This window comes from Nyctereutes procyonoides, unplaced genomic scaffold, assembly GCF_905146905.1.
Source record: "Nyctereutes procyonoides isolate TBG_1078 unplaced genomic scaffold, NYPRO_anot_genome, whole genome shotgun sequence".
Lineage (NCBI taxonomy): Eukaryota > Metazoa > Chordata > Mammalia > Carnivora > Canidae > Nyctereutes > Nyctereutes procyonoides.
This window is the reverse complement of record NW_026575036.1, coordinates 20,401,089-20,421,607: the sequence shown is the minus strand read 5'-3', so window position 1 is coordinate 20,421,607 and position 20,519 is coordinate 20,401,089. Positions and strand designations below refer to the sequence as shown.

Here is a 20,519-nt window from a genome sequence, read left to right as displayed (position 1 = left end):
AGATAGCCATGTGCAAAATTACACTATTGTTCCCTGCTTCAGATGATTCATGAAATTTAATTCCTGGTAGATGAATACAAATTTGAAAGCAAAGTACGTACCTCACGCCGTATATTAATGATCATCTTAACCTTGAATGAAATATCACCACTATTTCTGGTTTAGTAAATAATGATTCTTGTAAGAATACTTTATATGTGACTTCCTCATGTAATACTATTGACGGTAATGTAATAATGTTTAACTTGGTGAATTAACTGGGGGAGGTTTCTTTTTCTTAAAAACTGTTTTAATGTTTTAAAGAACCTCATTTATAGAATCATTTGCTCATTCGCCTGAACAAAGGGTGAGTTACTAAGTTATTGAGTTTAAGTTTCATCCTCCCAGTAGAGGGATCAGGGAGGAAATGACCCCTGTATTTTGTAGAAGGTAAGTATTTGGATTCAAGAGCTTTTCAGCTCTCCTCTGGAAGGCTGACAGTTGCCAGTACTCACATAAGTGAGAAATGTCCCATGTAGGAGAAGTGACCCTGTTTTCAGGCCTTAGGAACCTGGTCAGACCAGAAAAGCATGTTTCAGACTGCTATCTTAATAGTATTTCTAGGCTCTTAGCAAAACAGACTTGTTAATAGGAAGGGATCTGCAGTAAGAGCAGGAGCACATTATATATATCCCGACTTGATTTTTTTAACCTAATAATATAAAATAATTACACATGTTTAATGTCAAAACATTAAGATCTATAAATTTGGCATTCAGGTGTGTTTTATTTAGTCGATTGTTTGTATTTAATGTTATTCCTTAGTATGATTTTGTTTTCTGATACCCCAGTTGAGGGATTACCTGTGAACAAGAATAAGATTTTCCTCAGAAAATAGTTCTGTTTCACTTTAATACATGGACATGTGAATACTCAAGATTGCAAAGGAACTTGCAATCTATATTAAGGAACTACAGTTGATTTTATAGCTTGCAAATATAAGAAATGATTAACCACTCATTCCTGCTATTGTAATTCTCAGTAACATATATATGTATATGTAACTGTTAATATAATTTCTAATCCTTATAGAAAGGCTCTCTGTAAGCAAGAATTAAAGTCAGAGTTTATTTTATTTTTTAAAAATATTTTATTTATTCATTCATGAGAGACACAGAGAGAGACAGAGGCAGAGACACAGGCAGAGGGAGAAGCAGGCTCCACGCGGGGAGCCCGACATGGGACTCCATCCCCGGTCTCCAGGATCACACCCTGGGCTGCAGGCGGCGCTAAACTGCTGCGCCACTAGGGCTGCCCAGAGTTTATGTTTTTAATTTAGAGTGTTTGTACTTTAAGATACTTGAATATTATTAGTTTTTTTTCTATGTTGTCTTGCATTCTTCCATTCCTTTAGCTGTCAGTTCCAAAACAATTATTTTATGCCATAATTACAGATAAGATCTGAATTTAATATAATAAATAGGTTATTTTAATAACAATGTAGTCACACATAATTAATTCTGTTCTTTATATTCTAGTGGATTATTATTAGTTCACTATTAAGGTGCAAGAGTTTTGAAAGGTTCCTTAAGCCTGCTTTGCACGGCTGCTCTGTATTAGAAGTAGGATCTGACATAGCCTAGGCCAATAACTTGGGGTTAGGGAATTTTTCCTTCCAAAATGTCATACTGATGTTTACCTAGTATGTTTTAGATCATCTCAGAAATTTTTACCTCTCACTGATTATTTAGCAAATGGAGCTGAATGCATATCAGTGAAAAAGTTATGTGAAGGATACTTTTCCCTATAACTAATATGGTTAAAGATTGAATATAATACTCAAAAATTTGTGGATGAATTTATGTCTGGCTTCAAAAATGATCTGTTGGCTAGTGGAAGGGGATGTGGAGAGGGATTTTATTTTTTTAAAGATTTATTTATTTATTCATGAGAGACACAAGGAGAGAGAGGCAGAGACATAGTTAGAGGGAGAGGAGAAGCAGGCTCCTCGCGGGAGCCCAATTCAGGACTCAGTCCTGGATCCCTGGATCATGACCTGAGCCAAAGGCAGGCACCCAACCACTGAGCCACTCAGGCGTCCCTGGAGAGGGATTTTAGTTCAAATAAGAATACCTTTGGATAATTGTAGCAGTTAGGAGATAGGTACATGGAGATTTATTCTATTTTATTATTTTTTTAAAGATTTTTTTTTTTTATTTGAGAGAAAGCGCATGAGTAAGAGGGAGGAGCAGAGAACAGAGGGAGAAGCAGGCTCCCCACTGAGCAGAGAGCCCTGTGACGCAGGGCTCTATCCCTGGGATCATGGCAGATGCTTAATCAGCTGAGCCACCCAAGTGCCCCTATTCTCTCTACTTAATATGCTTTTGACATTTTTTTTTTAAATAAAAAAGCTAAAAAATAATTGAAGATGTTCCATTGGTGATACACCCTTGTCATCTGGGGGGTTCCTTGAGAGAATTAAGTCCTAATGCATCTGATCTGAGTAATGAATTAACTTCTCTACTGTATACCTAGAATGGTGCTAGTTATGTGCTATTCTTGGGAGAATTGAGAAAGCAGTAATTTTTTTTATGGTTCCTAGTGAGGAACATTGGCTGAGAAAGGCTGGTTGAGGATACAAGAAATAAATAATTGATTCAACATTGTACTGTTTGTAATTTAATACTTCTTTGCCTTTTAAGTAGAAATCCTGAACCTTAGTGTTTTTTTTTAAAGATTTATTTATTTATTTATTTATTCATTCATTCATGAGAGAGGCAGAGACATAGGCAGAGGGAGAAGCAGGCTCCTTGCAGGGAGCCTGATGTGGGCGGGCACCCCTGAACTTGTTTTTGAACATCATTAGAATACCATGTTGTTAACTTGTTACCCTGTACTAATAAAACTGTTGGAAAATGTGGTTTTCTTTTCTATTAGGTATAGTCTGAAAGTGCAGCCCATTCAGAGAATGCACCTCGCTGTTGTTGCCTGTGGTGAAAGACTGGAAGAAACTATAACCATGTTGAAGTCGGCTATCATTTTCAGCATCAGACCTCTTCAGTTCCATATTTTTGCTGAAGATCAACTACATGATAGTTTTAAAGGCATAGTAAGTATTTGAAACTTTGTCAAGACTATAGAGGTAAATATTTAATGGCATACTGTCATAGAATGTTGTTTTATTCCTTCACTGAACAAAAATATTTACTTAGTAACTAACTGCCCTCTTAGAGTTGGGCTGCCACTCCATCTAAGAGCCTAGATCTAGGGTGTAAGAGGAAGGTTTGTTTTTGAAAAGAAGTAGGTTGCTTTGCCAAGCATGGAGGTTTTATTTCACTGGCTATAGCTCCAGTATGATTTGACTAAGAAGGTCCTATGCCTTAATTTTATTCCCATCCTTGCCTTGAGAATGCCTCCAACAAAGTGTGCACAAAGATTTTAATTGTTTTCAGGGGAGGGAGCTCTTGATTGACAGTATGGAGGGAAGTGGCTTCTTGTTTTGATAAGAAAGTTCTTTATTTTGGTTTTATATTAGTTACAATCAGTTTGGTCATATTGGCAGAAAACCCAAACTAATATTGGCTTAAACAAGGTAGAAATTTATTTCTCTCACACATCAGAGTAGGCAGTCTGTGGTATATGGTAGCTCCATGTCTTCAGGGATTCTGGCTTCTGTCTTGTGGCTGAGCCATTTTAATGTAAGACTTCTTCATGGTCCAAGGTGGCTACTCACTCTTCAACCCTCATGCCCATATTTTAGCCAACGCAAAGGAAAAAGGAGTGAAGAAGGCCAATCCCTTTCTATGCTCTAGGAATATTTTCCAGACATTGCATATGATGTTCTTCTCAATATCTCACTGATCTGAACTTAGGTAACCATACCGTTTTTGAGGTTTAAAAATATACTCTTTAATCAGTATAGCCATGTAACCTCCTTAACAAAAAAATTGTTACTATGCAAGAAGAGTTGAACAGATAGATATGGGAGAAGAATATATAGAAAAAGAAATTTTACCTGAAATCTCACTACCTTGTGTTCTGAGGCAGTTGTAAAGATGATGATCATGATTACTCCCCTCCCCACTATTTCTGTTTATATCTCTTTGTACACTAAATTAAGTTTTCAAACTGATTTGGTTTTTATGTTTGGTCTAACTATGTAGAAAAACATGTATTTTTTTTTTGAAAAACATGTATTTGATATTTTCTCAAGTTAAAGTGGTTCAAAATATTGAGTGAAAAATACTACTTATAATTTCAAGTATTTTAGTTTTCTAACAAAATTTTTGTAAGCGATATAAAGCCTTACTTACTGTTTTAAAATATTTCTGTCCGTATTTTTTTTTAAAGGTTTTATTTTTCAGTAATCTCTACACCCAACATGGGGCTCAAACTTAAACTATGATATAAAGAGTTGCATGCTCTACTGAGCCAGCCAGGTGCCTCTATGTCCATATTTTTGATACGTTTTTTTGTGATCTTGACCTCTTTGGATTGTTTTCTAAAATATTAATTGAGGAATTAACTTTGTCTTAACAGTTTAGAAAATAGCAACAGATTGCTATGAACTGTGGAAATCTTTGGAAGTGTAATAAAAAAATAAATTTATTGTTTCATATTAAATGCAACCTCAGTGTTGTATTCAAATCTGACTGCTTGTGTAATATATACTATACTTTTTAAAAAGATTTATCTATGTATTTATTTGAGGGGGAGGGGCAGAGGGAAAGAATCCTCACGCAGACTACCCACTGAGTGCAGAGCTTTATGAGGGCCTCAAAACCCGTGAGATAATGATCTGAGCTGAAAACCAAGAGTCACATGCCCAACTGACTGAACCACCCAAGTGCCTCAATGTATACTGTATTTTTAAACTTAGTTTTTAACTATTACAGTCAGTTCTGAGAATGTTTGGTTTTGCTTTTGATGAAGTATCAAATACTAGTTGGATGTGCTTTTACTGCAAGAAATGACTAAATATTAGAATGTTAAGGAAAAAATGTCTCTTTAGAAGTTGATATTCAAAGTATCTTTAAGTGATATATGTTGTGCAGGGAAAATAAAATGCTAGTGCTTCAAAGTAATTAACAGAGACATCAAAGCAGAATGTTAGAGTTAAAAGTATTCCCTTAAACTATGTTGGGAGGCATTAATGTTTTTAAAAATTACTTAAACCGAGTCATAATTTAAGAAGAGAGCATCTTCAACCTATTACATAGACAACTTAGTTTTTCTTCCCCTGTATATTGTTTTTTAAATTAAAAAATTTTTTATTTGTTTTTTAACTATTTATTTAATTATTTAGCCATTGTAAACTGATGAAGGGCAAAGGAAGAGAGATAGACTCTAAAGCAAGCTCTGTGCTCAGCTCAGAGCTCCATGTGGGGCTTGATCTCATGACTTTGAGATCATGACCTGAGTCAAAATTAAGAATCTGACACCTGGGGCACCTGGGTGGCTCAGTCGATTAAGCATCTGCCTTCAGCTCAGGTCATGATCCCAGGTCATGGGACTAAGCCCCACGTCAGGATCCCTGTGCAGCCGGGAGCCTGCTTCTCCTTCTTCCCTTCCCCACCATTTGTGTTCTCACTAGCTCTGTGTTCTCTCTCTCTCTCTCAAATAAATAAAAATTCTTTATGAAAAAAAAAAAAAGTCAGACACTTAACTGAGCCACTCAGGTGCCCCATCCCCTTATATACTGTGAATGCTCTCTAGGAAACTTGAATCAACAATTCTGTTGATGGGTAATACTTAAACTGAATTTGAATTTAGTGTCTTGAAATGCATGAAAAGTAAACATTTTCATAATAGATTTTCAGATCTTTGTGCTTTTTGTAATGAGTTTTTCAAAATTTGACATTGATACATGTTTATCGGAGTACTTTATTATCAGAAATAATATCCATGCATATTAAAACTATATAGATAGACAATTTTTTAAAAAGATTTTATTTATTTATTCATGAGAGACACACACACAGAGAGAGAGAGAGAGGCAGAGATGCAAGCAGAGGGAGAAGCAGGCTCCATGCAGGCTCCATGCAGGGAGCCCGATGTGGGACTTGATCCAGGGTCTTCAGGATCAGGCCCTGGGCTGAAGGCGGCGCCAAACCGCTGAGCCATCCGGGCTGCCCTAGACGAATATTTTCAGTAGGTCTGACTTTGAGTGTAAACATTTTCTATTATATTTTCTATTATATTTTCTATTATACATACTTTGGTAATAAAATTAGTTAATTTTTCTGAGTTTAATTTGTTTAGGAATTGATAGGATTTATACATCAGGTAAACATGAGGTTGATGAACGACTTGTGAGGCTTTCAGCTTTCTGATTTTGTGGTGGTTTACTTTCATTGTGCCTCTGATCCCTATTGTGGAGTTTTGCAAGAATATTACTATGATTTTAAGATTTTGAATGAGAACAAATGGTGGGAAAGAAGAATCTGACTTTAACTGTGTACAGCATAATATATATTTTAATTTTTAGCTTTTTAGAATAATCTGTTTATGAATTTACAGAGACAATTGAAAGAACAATCTAAACTGAGTATTTATTTTTTTTTTTAGCTTGATAGCTGGTCATTTCTACAGACATTTAATTATTCATTATACCCAATAACTTTTCCAAGTGAGAATGCGTTGGAGTGGAAAAAGCTCTTTAAACCGTGTGCTTCCCAGAGATTATTCTTGCCAGTAAGTTTTTTCTCTAGTGGTTTTTTATTTTCTAATTTTGCTTTTACACACGAGTTAATGAAGAGTTACATATAAATGAGTTAAATAAACACGCATGTAGATTTTCCCTTTGAACATTAGGAAAATACTTCCAGTAGAACAAATAAAAGCTACAAAGAAAACATCTGTTAAAAATGAATAATGTAAGTAATTTCTGTTGAAATACTATATCTTATATTTTAATTTATTCAGGTGCTGTAAATGGTTTTATTTCTGAGAAGGAATAGAGGTCATCAGATCTTACTGAAGCCAGGCCTGTTGCTAGCAGAAATACAGTGGCAATATCACCTTCTCCTGGCTCATTGTATTTATAATTTGGAAGTGAAGTAGATTGTATCATTAAACAGCCATTTCTGTCTTATTCCAAGCCACATTACCCTTTCCACATTATATTTTAACACAGACACAAATTTAAACATGTGAACTCAAAGGGAAATGGGAACCATTTATTCAGTGGAGCTCTTTTTTTGGTAGTGTTCTCTGGTGATAAACCTGATCATTTTTTAAAAATCTAAAACTATTCATAAGCAAGATTACCTCTTTATTTTGAGTTGATTTCATCCACAGTTTTAAAATTCACAGTAATTGTTAAGATGACTATCGTGTTTATAAAAGTTATAGTAGTAGAAATACTAAATATAAGAAGCTCACAAGTTTGTGGAAAGTGTATGAATTATGGGAGAAGAAACTTTAGTTACTTGTTATTCTTAAGTGGAATAAGGCCATTCTTAGCATATTAAGAATATAATTTACTTGGGGCGCCTGGGTGGCTCAGTGGTTGAGCATCTGCCTTTGGCTCAGGTCGTGATCCTGGAGTCCTAGTATGGAGTCCAGCATCAGGCTCTGCACGGGGAACCGGCTTCTCTTTCTACCTACCTCTTTCATTTGTCATGAATAAATACATAAAATCTTTTTTAAAAAAATATAATTTACTGAGTCCAGGTCATCAGTAAGACTTAAAGTTGTAATTTTGATCACTGAGTCTGCTTAACCAGTTTCTTTGTTGCCATGCATAAAAAATTTAGATCCTAGGATCTTTCTCAGTCTCTGCTTCTTTTTTTTTTTTTTTTTTAAATTTTTATTTATTTATGATAGTCACAGAGAGAGAGAGAGAGAGGCAGAGACACAGGCAGAGGGAGAAGCAGGCTCCATGCACCGGGAGCCCGATGTGGGATTCGATCCCGGGTCTCCAGGATCACGCCCTGGGCCAAAGGCAGGCGCCAAACCGCTGCGCCACCCAGGGATCCCTCAGTCTCTGCTTCTATTGTAAGGGGCATGCAAATAAGGGATTAAGGTAGAAAAAAAAGGCCTGAGAACTTTTAGATATTTTATGCAGACTTTGTAAGTCAAAAAAATTTTTTTTAAAGATTTTATTTATTTATTCATGAGAGACACAGAGAGAGAGAGAAGCAGAGACATAGGCAGAGGGAGAAGCAGGCTTCCCCATGGGGAGCCTAATGAGGGACTCAATCCCAGGACCTGGGATCACACCCTGTGCCAAAGGTAGATGCTGAACCACTGAGCTACATAGGCATCCCTAGACTTTATAAATTTAAAACAAAAAAAAAATTTTTTTTTAAAGATTTATTTATTTATTTATGATAGACATAGAGAGAGGCAGAGACACAGGCATAGGGAAAAGCAGGCTCCATGCCAGGAGCCCGACGTCGGACTCGATCCCAGGACTCCAGGATCGTGCCCTGGGCCAAAGGCAGGTGCTAAACCGTTGAGCCACCCAGGGATCCCCTAAAACAAAATTTTTATGTTGAATCATTATAGTATCACATTTCATTTAATTAATAAATTGAGTGCCTATTTTCTGCTGAGAATCTGTACTGAGGTTCTGGATATATAGGAATAAATGAACAGACAGTTTTCCTTTTTTTCATAGAGTTTATTGTCTGATGTGGGAGGAACGGATTAAACAAATACAGTATGACATTTAATAAACAAATATGTTACTGAAAAAACAATACGTGATGCTAGAAGCCTAAGGTTACAACCATTTCTCTTCCATTTTGTTCTGCATTATTAACAAGTTTAATTGTTGGTGTTGTGATATGAAATTTTCCAGATCATTTAGTGATGTAATCTGGCTAAATTCCTAAATGGAATTTGAAACACTAAAATGAATACTTGAACCTGTCCAATTGTCCTCATATTTCACTGTTACTTCCACATCTTTTTAGCCAGATTTAAGTAAATGGGTGTTATATTTTTCTACATAATTTTTTTACTGAGCTTCTCTTGCTTTGAAATAGATTGACGAAAACAACTAATGTAAGTTCTACCAACTCCTTCCTCCTCCAAAAGGAAGGAACCATAGAAAAAATACTGACATGGTTATTACTTAACCTTTTGTCTGATCTCCAGTTTACCAGGGCTCCTGACAGTGAACAGTATTTTCCAAGTCTGCTAACGATGTAATAATCTATAAACACACATTGTTTCGTGGTACAGGAACAGCATGTTGATAAATAAGAATTTCCCTCACTCTTCTGCTCCCCAAAGAGAGAGAGACATAAAGACATACTCATAGGGATCCCTGGGTGGCGCAGCGGTTTAGCGCCTGCCTTTGGCCCAGGGCGCGATCCTGGAGACCCGGGATCGAATCCCACGTCAGGCTCCCGGTGCATGGAGTCTGCTTCTCCCTCTGCCTGTGTCTCTGCCTCTCTCTCTCTCTCTGTGTGACTATCATAAAAAAAAAAAAAAAGACATACTTATACATAGCCTATAATCAGAGTCTTTAAACAAGTGAATTTTCCCTACTCAGGCTCTGTAGTCAAACCATCACATTTTTTCCCACATGGTGGGAGGAATGGGGTGATTGTAGCCTTGTAGCTGCTCATTAAGGTGATGACTTAACCTTAACAGAAGGAGGAGGCAACATCTTTGAAAAGGAGTAGAACAAGGATCAAACTCTTTATATTCTTAACTGAAAAGATTTAGGTTAATCTAATAATTGAGTTGTGATACATGCAGTAAACTTAAATTTGCAGGAGTTGGGGGTCTAAATTTCGTGGATAAGGCAGAAATAAAAAGTTTTCCTCAAAAAACCCTTGCAGAGGACACATTTAATCTCTCTCAGAAAGTAATAACCTAGCCAGTCCTTCTTTCAAGACGTTGTCTTGTCTTCACCCTTGCTAAGTGTGTGCACATTTACTTTGATTTGTTGGAGACAGTAAGCACGGAAGTAAAACTGTGGACTCCAGAGCAAGGTGGTCTGGGTTCCAATTTTGGCTGTGTTTACTAGTGGAGACCAAAGTGATAGAGAGGTGCCAGCTGTGTTACAGGCCGAAGGAATAAATGCAGAAGATCTTTGTATTGGTTTATTTCTGTACTTGTTTTAGGAAATTAAGATTCAGGATATAAATTCAGCTAAGTTAATGTTATTTTCCATTTGAAAAACATTTCCTCTAATCTTTGAGGACATTGCTTTTTGTAATATTTCTAGTTGTTAGTGTTTAGGTTTTTGTTCTGATTTGTTTTTTTTTTGTTTTTAAATATTTTTTTTAATTTTTATTTATTTATGATAGTCACAGAGAGAGAGAGTGAGAGAGGCAGAGACACAGGCAGAGGGAGAAGCAGGCTCCACGCACCGGGAGCCCGACGTGGGATTTGATCCCGGGTCTCCAGGATCACGCCCTGGGCCAAAGGCAGGCGCCAAACCGCTGCACCACCCAGGGATCCCTCTGATTTGTTTTTATAGCTTTTGTTCTCTGAAAGTTAATACAAAGATTAGCATAGTATTTCTGTATAATACCCTTGTAAAAAAAAGATTTAAGAAAAATTACTTAAAAAAAAACTAATGTAAATTAGCTTATCTCATAGGATTTCTTTTACAACTAAATTAGAATTATAATGTATGTTTCAAATATTTCTTCTCATAGTTAATCCTGAAAGAAGTTGACTCATTATTGTATGTCGACACTGATATCCTTTTTTTACGGCCCGTCGATGATATTTGGTCTTTACTAAAGAAATTTAATTCCACACAAATTGCTGCAATGGCACCAGAACATGAAGAGCCTCGAATAGGATGGTATAATCGTTTTGCAAGACATCCGTATTATGGAAAAACTGGAGTAAACTCTGGAGTTATGTTGATGAACATGACTAGAATGAGAAGGAAGTATTTCAAGGTAAGTCACTGATACAGGTAGTTGGTTAACGTTTCTCTATTTTCCTTCCACAAATTGTTTGGTTTCCAATTTAGCTTTGTTTTGGTAAGAACTAGATTAATCTATTTAGAATTTTTCCACTTATTTAGAATAATTGAGGAAAAGTATGTTTTTAATGTTCTGCTTATTGAAGCATTATGGTAGATCAAGCCAGATGTCATTATAATGAAGTACAATGCACAAAGTAGTGAGCATCATCTTTCTAGATTGTTATTCTAGGTATTAGTTGTCATTGTGTAGTTGTGCGACTGTAGAACATCCTGGGGGAACACAGAGATGTGAAAAGCTTAAGACTGTCTGGACCTGTTGGCCTGGTTCAAGACTCTGTGACCTTTAGTAAGTTTTTAATATCTCTGGGCTTTAGTTTTCTCATCTGTGAGATGAGGATGGTAGATAACATTACCTGTATCTTAGGACTTTTATAAGGATTGAATTAGAACAGTGGCTAACACATAAATGTGAGCTGTTTGAAGCTATTGGAAATTAGCTTAAATTCCTGGGGCGCCTGGGTGGCTTAGTCAGTTAAGTGTCTGCCTTCATCTCTGGTCATGATTTCATGGACCTGGGATCCAGCCAGCCCTGTGTTGGGTTCCCTGCTCAGGGAGGAGCCGGCTTTTCCCTTTTCCTCTGCCTCTCTCTCCCACTTGGGTTCTCTTTCTCTCCCTCTCTCAAATAAATAAATAAAATCTTTCAAAAAAAAATTCTTGCATGTTTCTTATCTCACAAATTGTGGGTCAGTGGAAGAATCAGGCTGTTTAGATTCTGTGTGCATTCTGAATGCAGGAATATGCTGTATTGTTTACCAATTTTATGTTGATGAGTTTTGTTTCATTGTAGTTTGTAGACACTAGAGTCAAACTGTCTTTATGTTTAACCTTTCCACCTGTGCATTTATTTAACCACTAGCCACTTAACTTTAAATGTCAGTTCTCTCAACTGAAAAATAGATGATGAATGGACTTACATAGGTTGTCAGTTTAAAGGAGATCTGTTTAAAATACTTAGTACATCTTTTCAACAAATGATGCTGGGAAAACTGGACCACTTTCTCATACCATACACAAAAATAAACTCAAAATGGATTAAAGACCTAAATGTGAGACCTGAAACCATAAAAATCCTAGAGGAGAGCACAGCAGTAATTTCTCTGACATCAGCTGTAACAGCATTTTTCTAGATAAGTCTCCTGAGGCAAGGAAAACAAAAGCAGAAATAAACTCTTGAGACTAAATCAAAATTAAAACCTGCGCAGCAAAGGAAACCATCAACAAAACTAAAAGACAACCTACTGAATGGAAGAAGATACTTGCCAATGACATATACGATAAAGTTAGTATCCAAAATATATACTTATGCAACTCAACATCTAAAAAACAATTCAATTAAAAATTATGGTCAGAAAACATGGACAGACATTGTTCCAAAGTAGATATTCAGATGGCCAACAGACACATGAAAAGATGTTCAACATCACTCATTGTCAGGGAAATGCAAATCTAAGCAACAAAGATACCACTTCATACCTGTCTGAATGGCTAAAATCAACAACACAAAAAATAAGTGTTGGTGAGAATGTGGAGAAAAAGGAATCCTTATATAGTGTTGGTGGGAATGCATACTGGTGCAGCCACTATGGAAAACAGTATGAAGTTCCCCCAATGAATGGATAAAGACGACATGGTGTGTATGTGTACACGTATACATACAGTGAAATATTAGTCATAAAAAGGAATGGAACCTTGTGATTTGCAATAACACGGGTGGATCTAGAGAGTATAATGCTAAGTGAAATAAGTCAGAGAAAGACCAATACTATATGATTTCACTTATTTCTAAGTGAAATAACCGGGAACCCAGTTATTTTTATATATTTGCATATTTCTGGAATTTAAGAAACAAATGAACAAAGAAAAAAGAAACCAAGAAACAGACTCTTAACTATAGAGAACAAACTGATGGTTATCGGAGGGGTGGTGGGTGGAGGGATGGGTGAAATAGGTGATGGGTATTAAAAAGTACACTTCCCATGATGAGCACTGGGTAATGTATAGAATTGTTGAATCACTATATTGAATACTTGAAACTAATACAACATTGTATGGTATAATATACTGGAATTAAAATATAAAATATAAAGTGCTTCATGCAGAGCATGACACCTAGTAAGCACTTAAATATTAGCTAAAAACAGTGATTTCTGAAACACTTCTATAGACTTGCTGTTTATCCCTCTACATCTAGTTAGGCCATATTGAACATTAAGGGATATTACATCTTCTATGATATGAAAATACATGTTTGTATGTGTGTATGTATGGATACATATTTGTCAGATATTTTTCTTATGGCTTCTGGTAGACCAGACTTTACACCATTATTTATTCTTTTTGTGTGTCTCATTTAAATCTTGACCTCATTTAGAGCTGTTTCCTTGACTTATCTTTGGGGTAGGCAACACTACTATTTGCAGCCATACCCACGCATTGACATTTGTCTTAGGATTGTTTGTACTCATCATTCTTACTTTCTATAGATCTAGTAAACCTAGTTTTTTGTTTTTTTTTTTGTTTTTTTTTAGCCTTCTCATATTCTGAACCTTTTTGAAATCTTGATTTAATTTTAATTTTGTCTCCTACAGTTGAATGCATTAATGAGGTTAGTGTAATCTGAGCTCTTGCTTAACAGTAAGCATTTCTTTAACTATCCAGTTTGTTAATATAACTTGAGGTTTAAAATTTCATGTATCATAAAGTTCTACTAAATAAAACAGGCATAATACCATGAATTCTTCCTTTTCTGTTTGTTAGTCTATGCACAGTAATATTATACCAGAAGATGGTGCTGTAAGATTACTTGCTAAAGAATAATGTTACTTCTCAGTAACTCTTCATTCGAAATTCATAGAATTATGAGAAGTTTACTGTTGCAGAGAACCTTAGAGATAATTTAGTAACACTAAATAACAATAGTAACACTATATTGTTTTTTAAACATTTCAAAATTACAACTCTCGTTCAAATCTATGATTATCTTTTATTATTTAAATGTCACTCTTAAAAAGTCATTCTTAAATACTTCAACAGTTTGTCCCCTCCCCTTTTTTACTTTTTTTGGTCATGGCATGTTCCTTAAATCAACTAGAGACCTAGATATGAGAGTTGAAATCATTTCTAAACTTTTCAAACTTCTGTTTTCATCTGTGCATGATAGATTTAATGAAGGAGACTGTGAGAGGCATGGTTATACATTAATTCAGAGGTGCAGTTTACTTCACACCTACTATCCCTGTATTCCAAACAATCCTGTCCTTGCCCAGTGGGAACAACACAGATTTGCTTTGTTTTCAAATATTACTATATTTATGATTGCTGAAATGTTTCTATGAAATTTAGTTTTGATTCCTTTTTTCATATGTATGTTTTTGTTTTTCCTGATTGTTTTCCAGACTATAGCAAACATTGCCTTGTTTTTTTCCTACTAATGCAACAGTTTCTGGCTCTAGTGGTATAACTGATTACGTATAGTAACTTTCTAAACTGCTTCCTACACATCTGTGAATGTTGCCCCATGGTTCCTATTTCATAAAAAGCTGTAAGACTACCCATTTAAGAGAATGGCCATATTTTAAATTCTTCATTTGCTTTGTTGTCACCCAGTCCCTACCATTCATGACAGTTCATTTCCAACCTGATGTATTATATATATATATATATATATATATATATATCTGAAATATATATATATATGTATAAAACCAAAATTGTAAAAATTCTACTTTTTTGTTGTTTCTCATTATGCTTGGTAGATAATCCTATAGTAGTGGTTAAACTATTGCTTTGTATTTTGTTACGATTGTATTTGCAGTATTGAATCCCTATTAGGTTATTTCTTAACCGTTTTCTATTTATTAGGGGAAACCAAAGACTATAAATAAGGCATCTTTAATTTTTTTTTTAGTTTTTATTTACTTTTTAAGTTATCGCTACACTAAACGTGGGCTCAAACCCACAACCCTGAGATCAAGAGTCACATGCTCTACTGATTAAACCAGCCAGGCACCCTAAATAAGGTATCTTGAGAATCTTTTTCTTGTATATTTACTGCACCCTGTTCACATCCTGCCATATATTACTTTGTAAAGTAAGTTTTGTCTGTTTTCTCCACCTGCCGAGGGCAGGGTGTATATTTTGTACAACTTTGTATTGGGAATATTTAGAATGGGGTATGACCTAAATAGCAACTTAATAGATAATTACTGGCAGAGGATAGATGAAAGTTTTAGAAACTGGACCATAGTACGTTATTTTATTTTTAAGATTTTATGTATTTATTCATGAGAGACAGAGAGAGAGAAGCAGAGACACAGGAAGAGAGAGAAGCAGGCTCCACACAGGGAGCCCGATGTAGGACTCTATCCCCGGTCTCCAGGATCAGGCCCTGGGCTGAAGGCGGCGCTAAACCGCTGAGCCACCCGGGCTGCCCCATTAGTGCATTATTAAAAGGTATTGGAAAAGAGAACATTTCCATGTCCATGAAGTAGACATGATGGTTATTTTTATATATTTGCAAAATGTATGTGGTGGAGGACTTTTATAACTTATAAGAACAGTATCCATGAGCATCTTACTAACAGATATCGAACTTTTCAGAGATAGTGCTGTTAACTAATCTTTGGGAATTGATGAGTTCCCAGTTTCTAGCATTGTTGGAACATGCTACAAATAGCCATTTATATTTATGTATAAGCTAGACTGATAATGATAATAATATTTGTTTTCAAAAGCATACATTATTCTAAAATGAAATCAACTGATTTTATTTTGTTTTTTTTTTAAATTAACAGATTTTAATATATGTACATTTTGCTAAGATTAGTAAATTAGAACTACATTTTTCTTTTTAAAAATTACAAAAAACAAGGGGCACCTGGCTGGCTCAGTCAGGGGAGCATGTGGCTCTTGATCTTGGGGTTGTGAGTTTGAGTGAGATTACCTAAATAAACTTAAAAAAATTTTTTAAATTGCAAAACAAAACCAGGCTCATAAAAATTTGTATGTAGAATTGTATGTAGAATAAAAAGAAAAGCCTCCCCTTGCATACTGTGCTTCTCAGTTTCATTTCTTTGCCCATATAATGTTATAAATTTTGCTATATATTTTTCAGACCCATTAAAAATGTATTTTGAAACAGATATACATGTACATAAGCACTTTCATATAAAGTTCTTTTAATACATCTTCCATTTGCTTTTTTTACTTAGTAAATATATAACTGTCTGATCTTTATGTCAGTACATAGACTATCACATTTTTAATGTGTATGAGATAACTGAGAATGAATGATTTGGTTTTATTGTTTGTATGTAGTAATATGAGCATATAGTTATATGGCTGAAAATATCTCATATTTTAACTTATACTTTCTTGACTATACTACCAGTGTGGAAAACTATATTTTCACTTACTTTTTGGCCATTTCTGTTTCCTCCTTTGTGAATGACTATTTGTCTATTCCCCTTGACCATTTCTCTACTTTAAAAACATTTTCTATAATCTGAACTTTTATGTGTAATGCCTCTTTTTTAAAAAAAAAAGATTTTATTTATTTATTCATGAGACACACACAGAGAGGCAGAGATATAGGCAGAGAGAGAGGCAGGCTCCATGCAGGGAGCCCCACATGGGACTTGATCCTGGGACTCCAGGATCCTAGAATTTAGTGATTTATCAGTTGCATATAACACCCAGTGCTCGTTATATTAGGTGCCCTCCTTCATGCCCATCATGCAGTTACCTCCTCACCTACCCTCCCCTCCAGAAACCCTCAGTTTGTTCCTTATAGTTGAGAGTCTCTTATGGTTTTCCTCCCACTCTGTTTTTATGTTTCTTTCCCTTCCCCTATGTTCATCTTTTTCTTAAATTTCTCCTATAAGTGAAATCATATGGTATTTGACTGACTTATTTTGCTTAGCATAATGCCCTTTCATTCCATCCACCGTGTTGCAAATGGCAGGAGTAATATTCCATCATATATGCACATGTGTGAGTACACACACACACATAACCAATAGCTTTGGATATTGTGGACATTGCTGCTACAAACATTGGAGTACATGTGCCCCTTTGAATCCTTTGGGTGAATACCTAGTAGTGCAGTTACTGGGTCATAGGTAATTCTACTTTTAACTTTGAGGAACCTCCATACTGTTTTCCAGAGGGGCTGCACCAGTTTGCATTCCCACCAACAGGGTAAGAGGGTTCCCTTTTCTTCACATCCTTGCCAACACCTTGTTTCCTGAGTTAATTATAGCCATTTGACAGGTGTGAGGTGGTATCTCATTGTGGTTTTGATTCGTATTTCCTTGATGAGTGATGTTGAACATCTTTTCATCTGTTAGCCATTTGTATGTCTTCTTTGGAGAAATATCTGTTTATGTCTCTGCCCATATGTTGACTGGGTTATCTGTTTTTTGCGTGTTGGGTTTGATAAGTTCTTTATAGATTTTGGATATGAACCCTTTATCTGATAATATCATTTGTGAATATCTTCTCCCATTCCATAGGTTGCCTTTTAGTTTTGCTGATCGTTTCCTTTGTTGTGCAGAATGCTTTTTCAATCCTGATGAAGTCCCAGTGGTTCATTTTTGCTTTTGTTTCCCTTGCCCCTGGAGACAATGCCTAGCAGGAAGTTGCTGCAGCTGAGGTCAGAGAGTTCTCCTCTGTTTTCCTCTAGGATTTTGATGGATTCCTAGCTCACATTTAGGTCTTTGATCCATTTTGAATTTATTTTTGTGTATGGTGCAAGAAAGTGGTCCAGTTTCATTCTTCTTACATGTGGCTGTCCAGTTTTCCCAGCACCATTTATTGAAGAGACTGCCTTTTTTCCATTGAATATTCTTTCCTGCTGTGTTGAAGATTAGTTAACCATAGAGTTGAGGGTCCATTTCTGGGTTCTCTATTCTGTTCCATTGATCTATGTGTCTTTTTTTTTGTGCCAGTACCATACTATCTTGATGATTACAGTTTTGTAGTACAGCTTGGAGTCTGGAATCGTGATGCCTCCAGCTTTGCTTTATTTCTCAACATTCCTTTGGCTGTTCAGGGTCTTTTGTGGTTTCATACAAATTTTAGAATTGTGTCTTGTATCTTCCAGTTCTGCAAAAAATGATGGTGGTATTTTGGTAGGTATTGCATTGAATGTGTAGGTTGCTTTGGGTAGTATAGACTTTTATTTTTAAAGAATTTTTTTTTTTTTTAGATTTATTTATTCATGAGAGACACACAGAGATAGGCAGAGACATAGGCAGAAGACATAGGCTTCCTGTGAGGAGCCTGATGTCAGACTCAATTCCAGGATCCCTGGATCACAGCCTGACCCAAAGACACTGAACCGCCCAGGTCGTCCCCCCCCCCCCTTTTGTTTTAAAATAGATTACAAGCAAGGGGAGCAGCAGGCAGAGGGAAGAGGAGAAACAGGTTTCCCACTGAGCAGGAAACCTGGTGCGGGGCCTGATCCCAGGACCCTGGGATCATAACCTGAGCTGAAGGCAGATGCTTAAATGAGCCACCCAGGTGCCCCAGTAGTATGGACATTTTAACAATATTTGCCCATGAACATGGAATGTTTTTCCATTTCTTTAAGTCTTCCTCAATTTCTTTCATCAGTGTCCTATAGTTTTTGGAATACAGATCTTTCATCTCTTTGGTTAGGTTTATTCCTGTGTATCTTACGGGTTTTGGTACAATTGTAAACAGGATTGAGTCCTTGATTTTTCTTTCTGCTACTTCATTGTTAGTGTATAGAAATGCAGCAGACTTCTGTGCGTTAATTTTATATCCCATGACTTTGCTGAATTCCTCCATCACTTCTAGCAGTTTTTTGGTGGAATCTTTTGAATTTTCTATACAGACTATCATGTCATCTCTGAAGAGTGAAAGTTTGACTTTTTTTTTGTAATGGCTCTTTTCTAGACTCATTTCTTAAGATTTTTCATTGATTGTCTTGGATATTCTAGGTTATATAATTAGCATATAATACTAGTGTTATTGCTTCTTGTCCAATTTTTTGGTAGTAGGACTTTTTCTTTAACTTATAAAGGTGATTTTTCTCTTTGATTTTTTTCCCCTAAGGCTGTACTAGACCTTGTAATTTTATCTTTCATTGATACTTTTCTTTGAATAGGTATACTTCTTTTATATATATTTATATATTTGAATGGAATGAGTCTAGTGAAGATCTGAACATGGCACGGGACAACGGGTCCGCCAGCTCTGTCTATGGAATATGTTGCTAGTCTTTGTCCTTGTACAATTCAGTTGCCTTTTCAGACTCTGAGAACATTTAGTTAACATGCCAATAGACTTATTTCAGAGTTGTCTGTTCAGTAAAGTATTTTCTTACTATTTCCTTAAGTAAAACTTCTTTCAGTCATTTTCCAGATTGTTTTGGGGGAATTTCTGATTATTTTATAATTACTGTGTTTACTATGTTCTGAGAAACTTCACACAAGGGTAATACAATTATAGCAGATAATACTTAGTTTAAATATATATAGCTTTTTCCCCTAGGAACTCTGACTTGTCTTTCTTAAAGGATAGGTTGTTTATACCCCCATTATGTTTATTATATATCCTAGAATAGCTTATAACAATGTCTTTCATTGTATATGAAGGGTCAATTTTGTTTTTTAAATCTGCAGTTTTTCATGAGTCAATACTTTGTAAAAAGGACGTATGTAAGTTACTAGAAAAATATTAGATAGTTCTGTTGAGTTGCTATAAAGGTTTCCCAGTATTATTCTTGATTTGTGTACGTAATATTGTGAAGGATTTAAAAAAATTCACTGATATGCAGACTGCACTTTGAGGAATATTGAGTTAAATCTAAAGTACTTAAAAGAGTCAAATGGATTGAAAAGTCTTAGTATTCAGTTCCACAACTTCTCACCCACATTCATAAGATCCAGAGCCCTCTTTCAACTCTGTTGTTTCTTTGGGTATTTGATTTTGTGTTTTAAAATAATGAGCTCTGAGGACAACCCTCTCAGGTCTTCTCCCTCTTTGGGAGCGTTGTACTATTTCCAATAAACTTTGCTTTGCTGCCCACAAAAACAAAACAACACTCCCCCCACCCCAAAACCAGTGAGCTGTGAGCAGCTTTATAGAGGCTGAAAAGGCATTTGATGAATTTCACTGTTTTTGATTTATCAGTTTCAAATCAAGCTCTTCGAAATGTCAGTTATAAAAGATTAGCAAATCAGTCTAAGAATTATAGTGATCCTGGTAACAGTAATAGCAAATACTGAATATGTGCCATGTGCCAAGTACTGTCCAAATGTATTTTTTTTTATATGTTAAAAGTTGAACCCACAACAACTCTGTGACACAGACATAGGCACCCAAACTGTCTGCATTTTTGGATGAGATCACAGTCACAGTACTTTAAAAAATCACCTGCTTTCTCTTTCCCATTCTTTCCTGACTTATTAATTTTATCAATTCTGCATGCAGCTTCAGATATAACTTCTTTTATTATCATCCCTACTCCCAAATGGACAGCCCTAGTCACATTTAGGTTTACATTAGAGTCACTTGGTTTTATAACAGAAGAAGTTTGCATTTCTTGTTG

General features: G+C 35.6%; 1 protein-coding gene across 1 annotated transcript in view; it reads left to right on the top strand.

Moving 5' to 3' along the window:
• GXYLT1 (glucoside xylosyltransferase 1) overlaps positions 1-20,519 on the top strand; it is a 59,471-nt gene that overhangs the window by 17,569 nt on the left and 21,383 nt on the right. Inside the window, exons 4-6 of the mRNA XM_055318905.1 lie at positions 2,917-3,088; positions 6,547-6,672; positions 10,602-10,853. Of these exons, the coding sequence (XP_055174880.1) occupies positions 2,917-3,088; positions 6,547-6,672; positions 10,602-10,853 (550 nt within the window). The remainder of the gene's footprint in view (positions 1-2,916; positions 3,089-6,546; positions 6,673-10,601; positions 10,854-20,519) is intronic.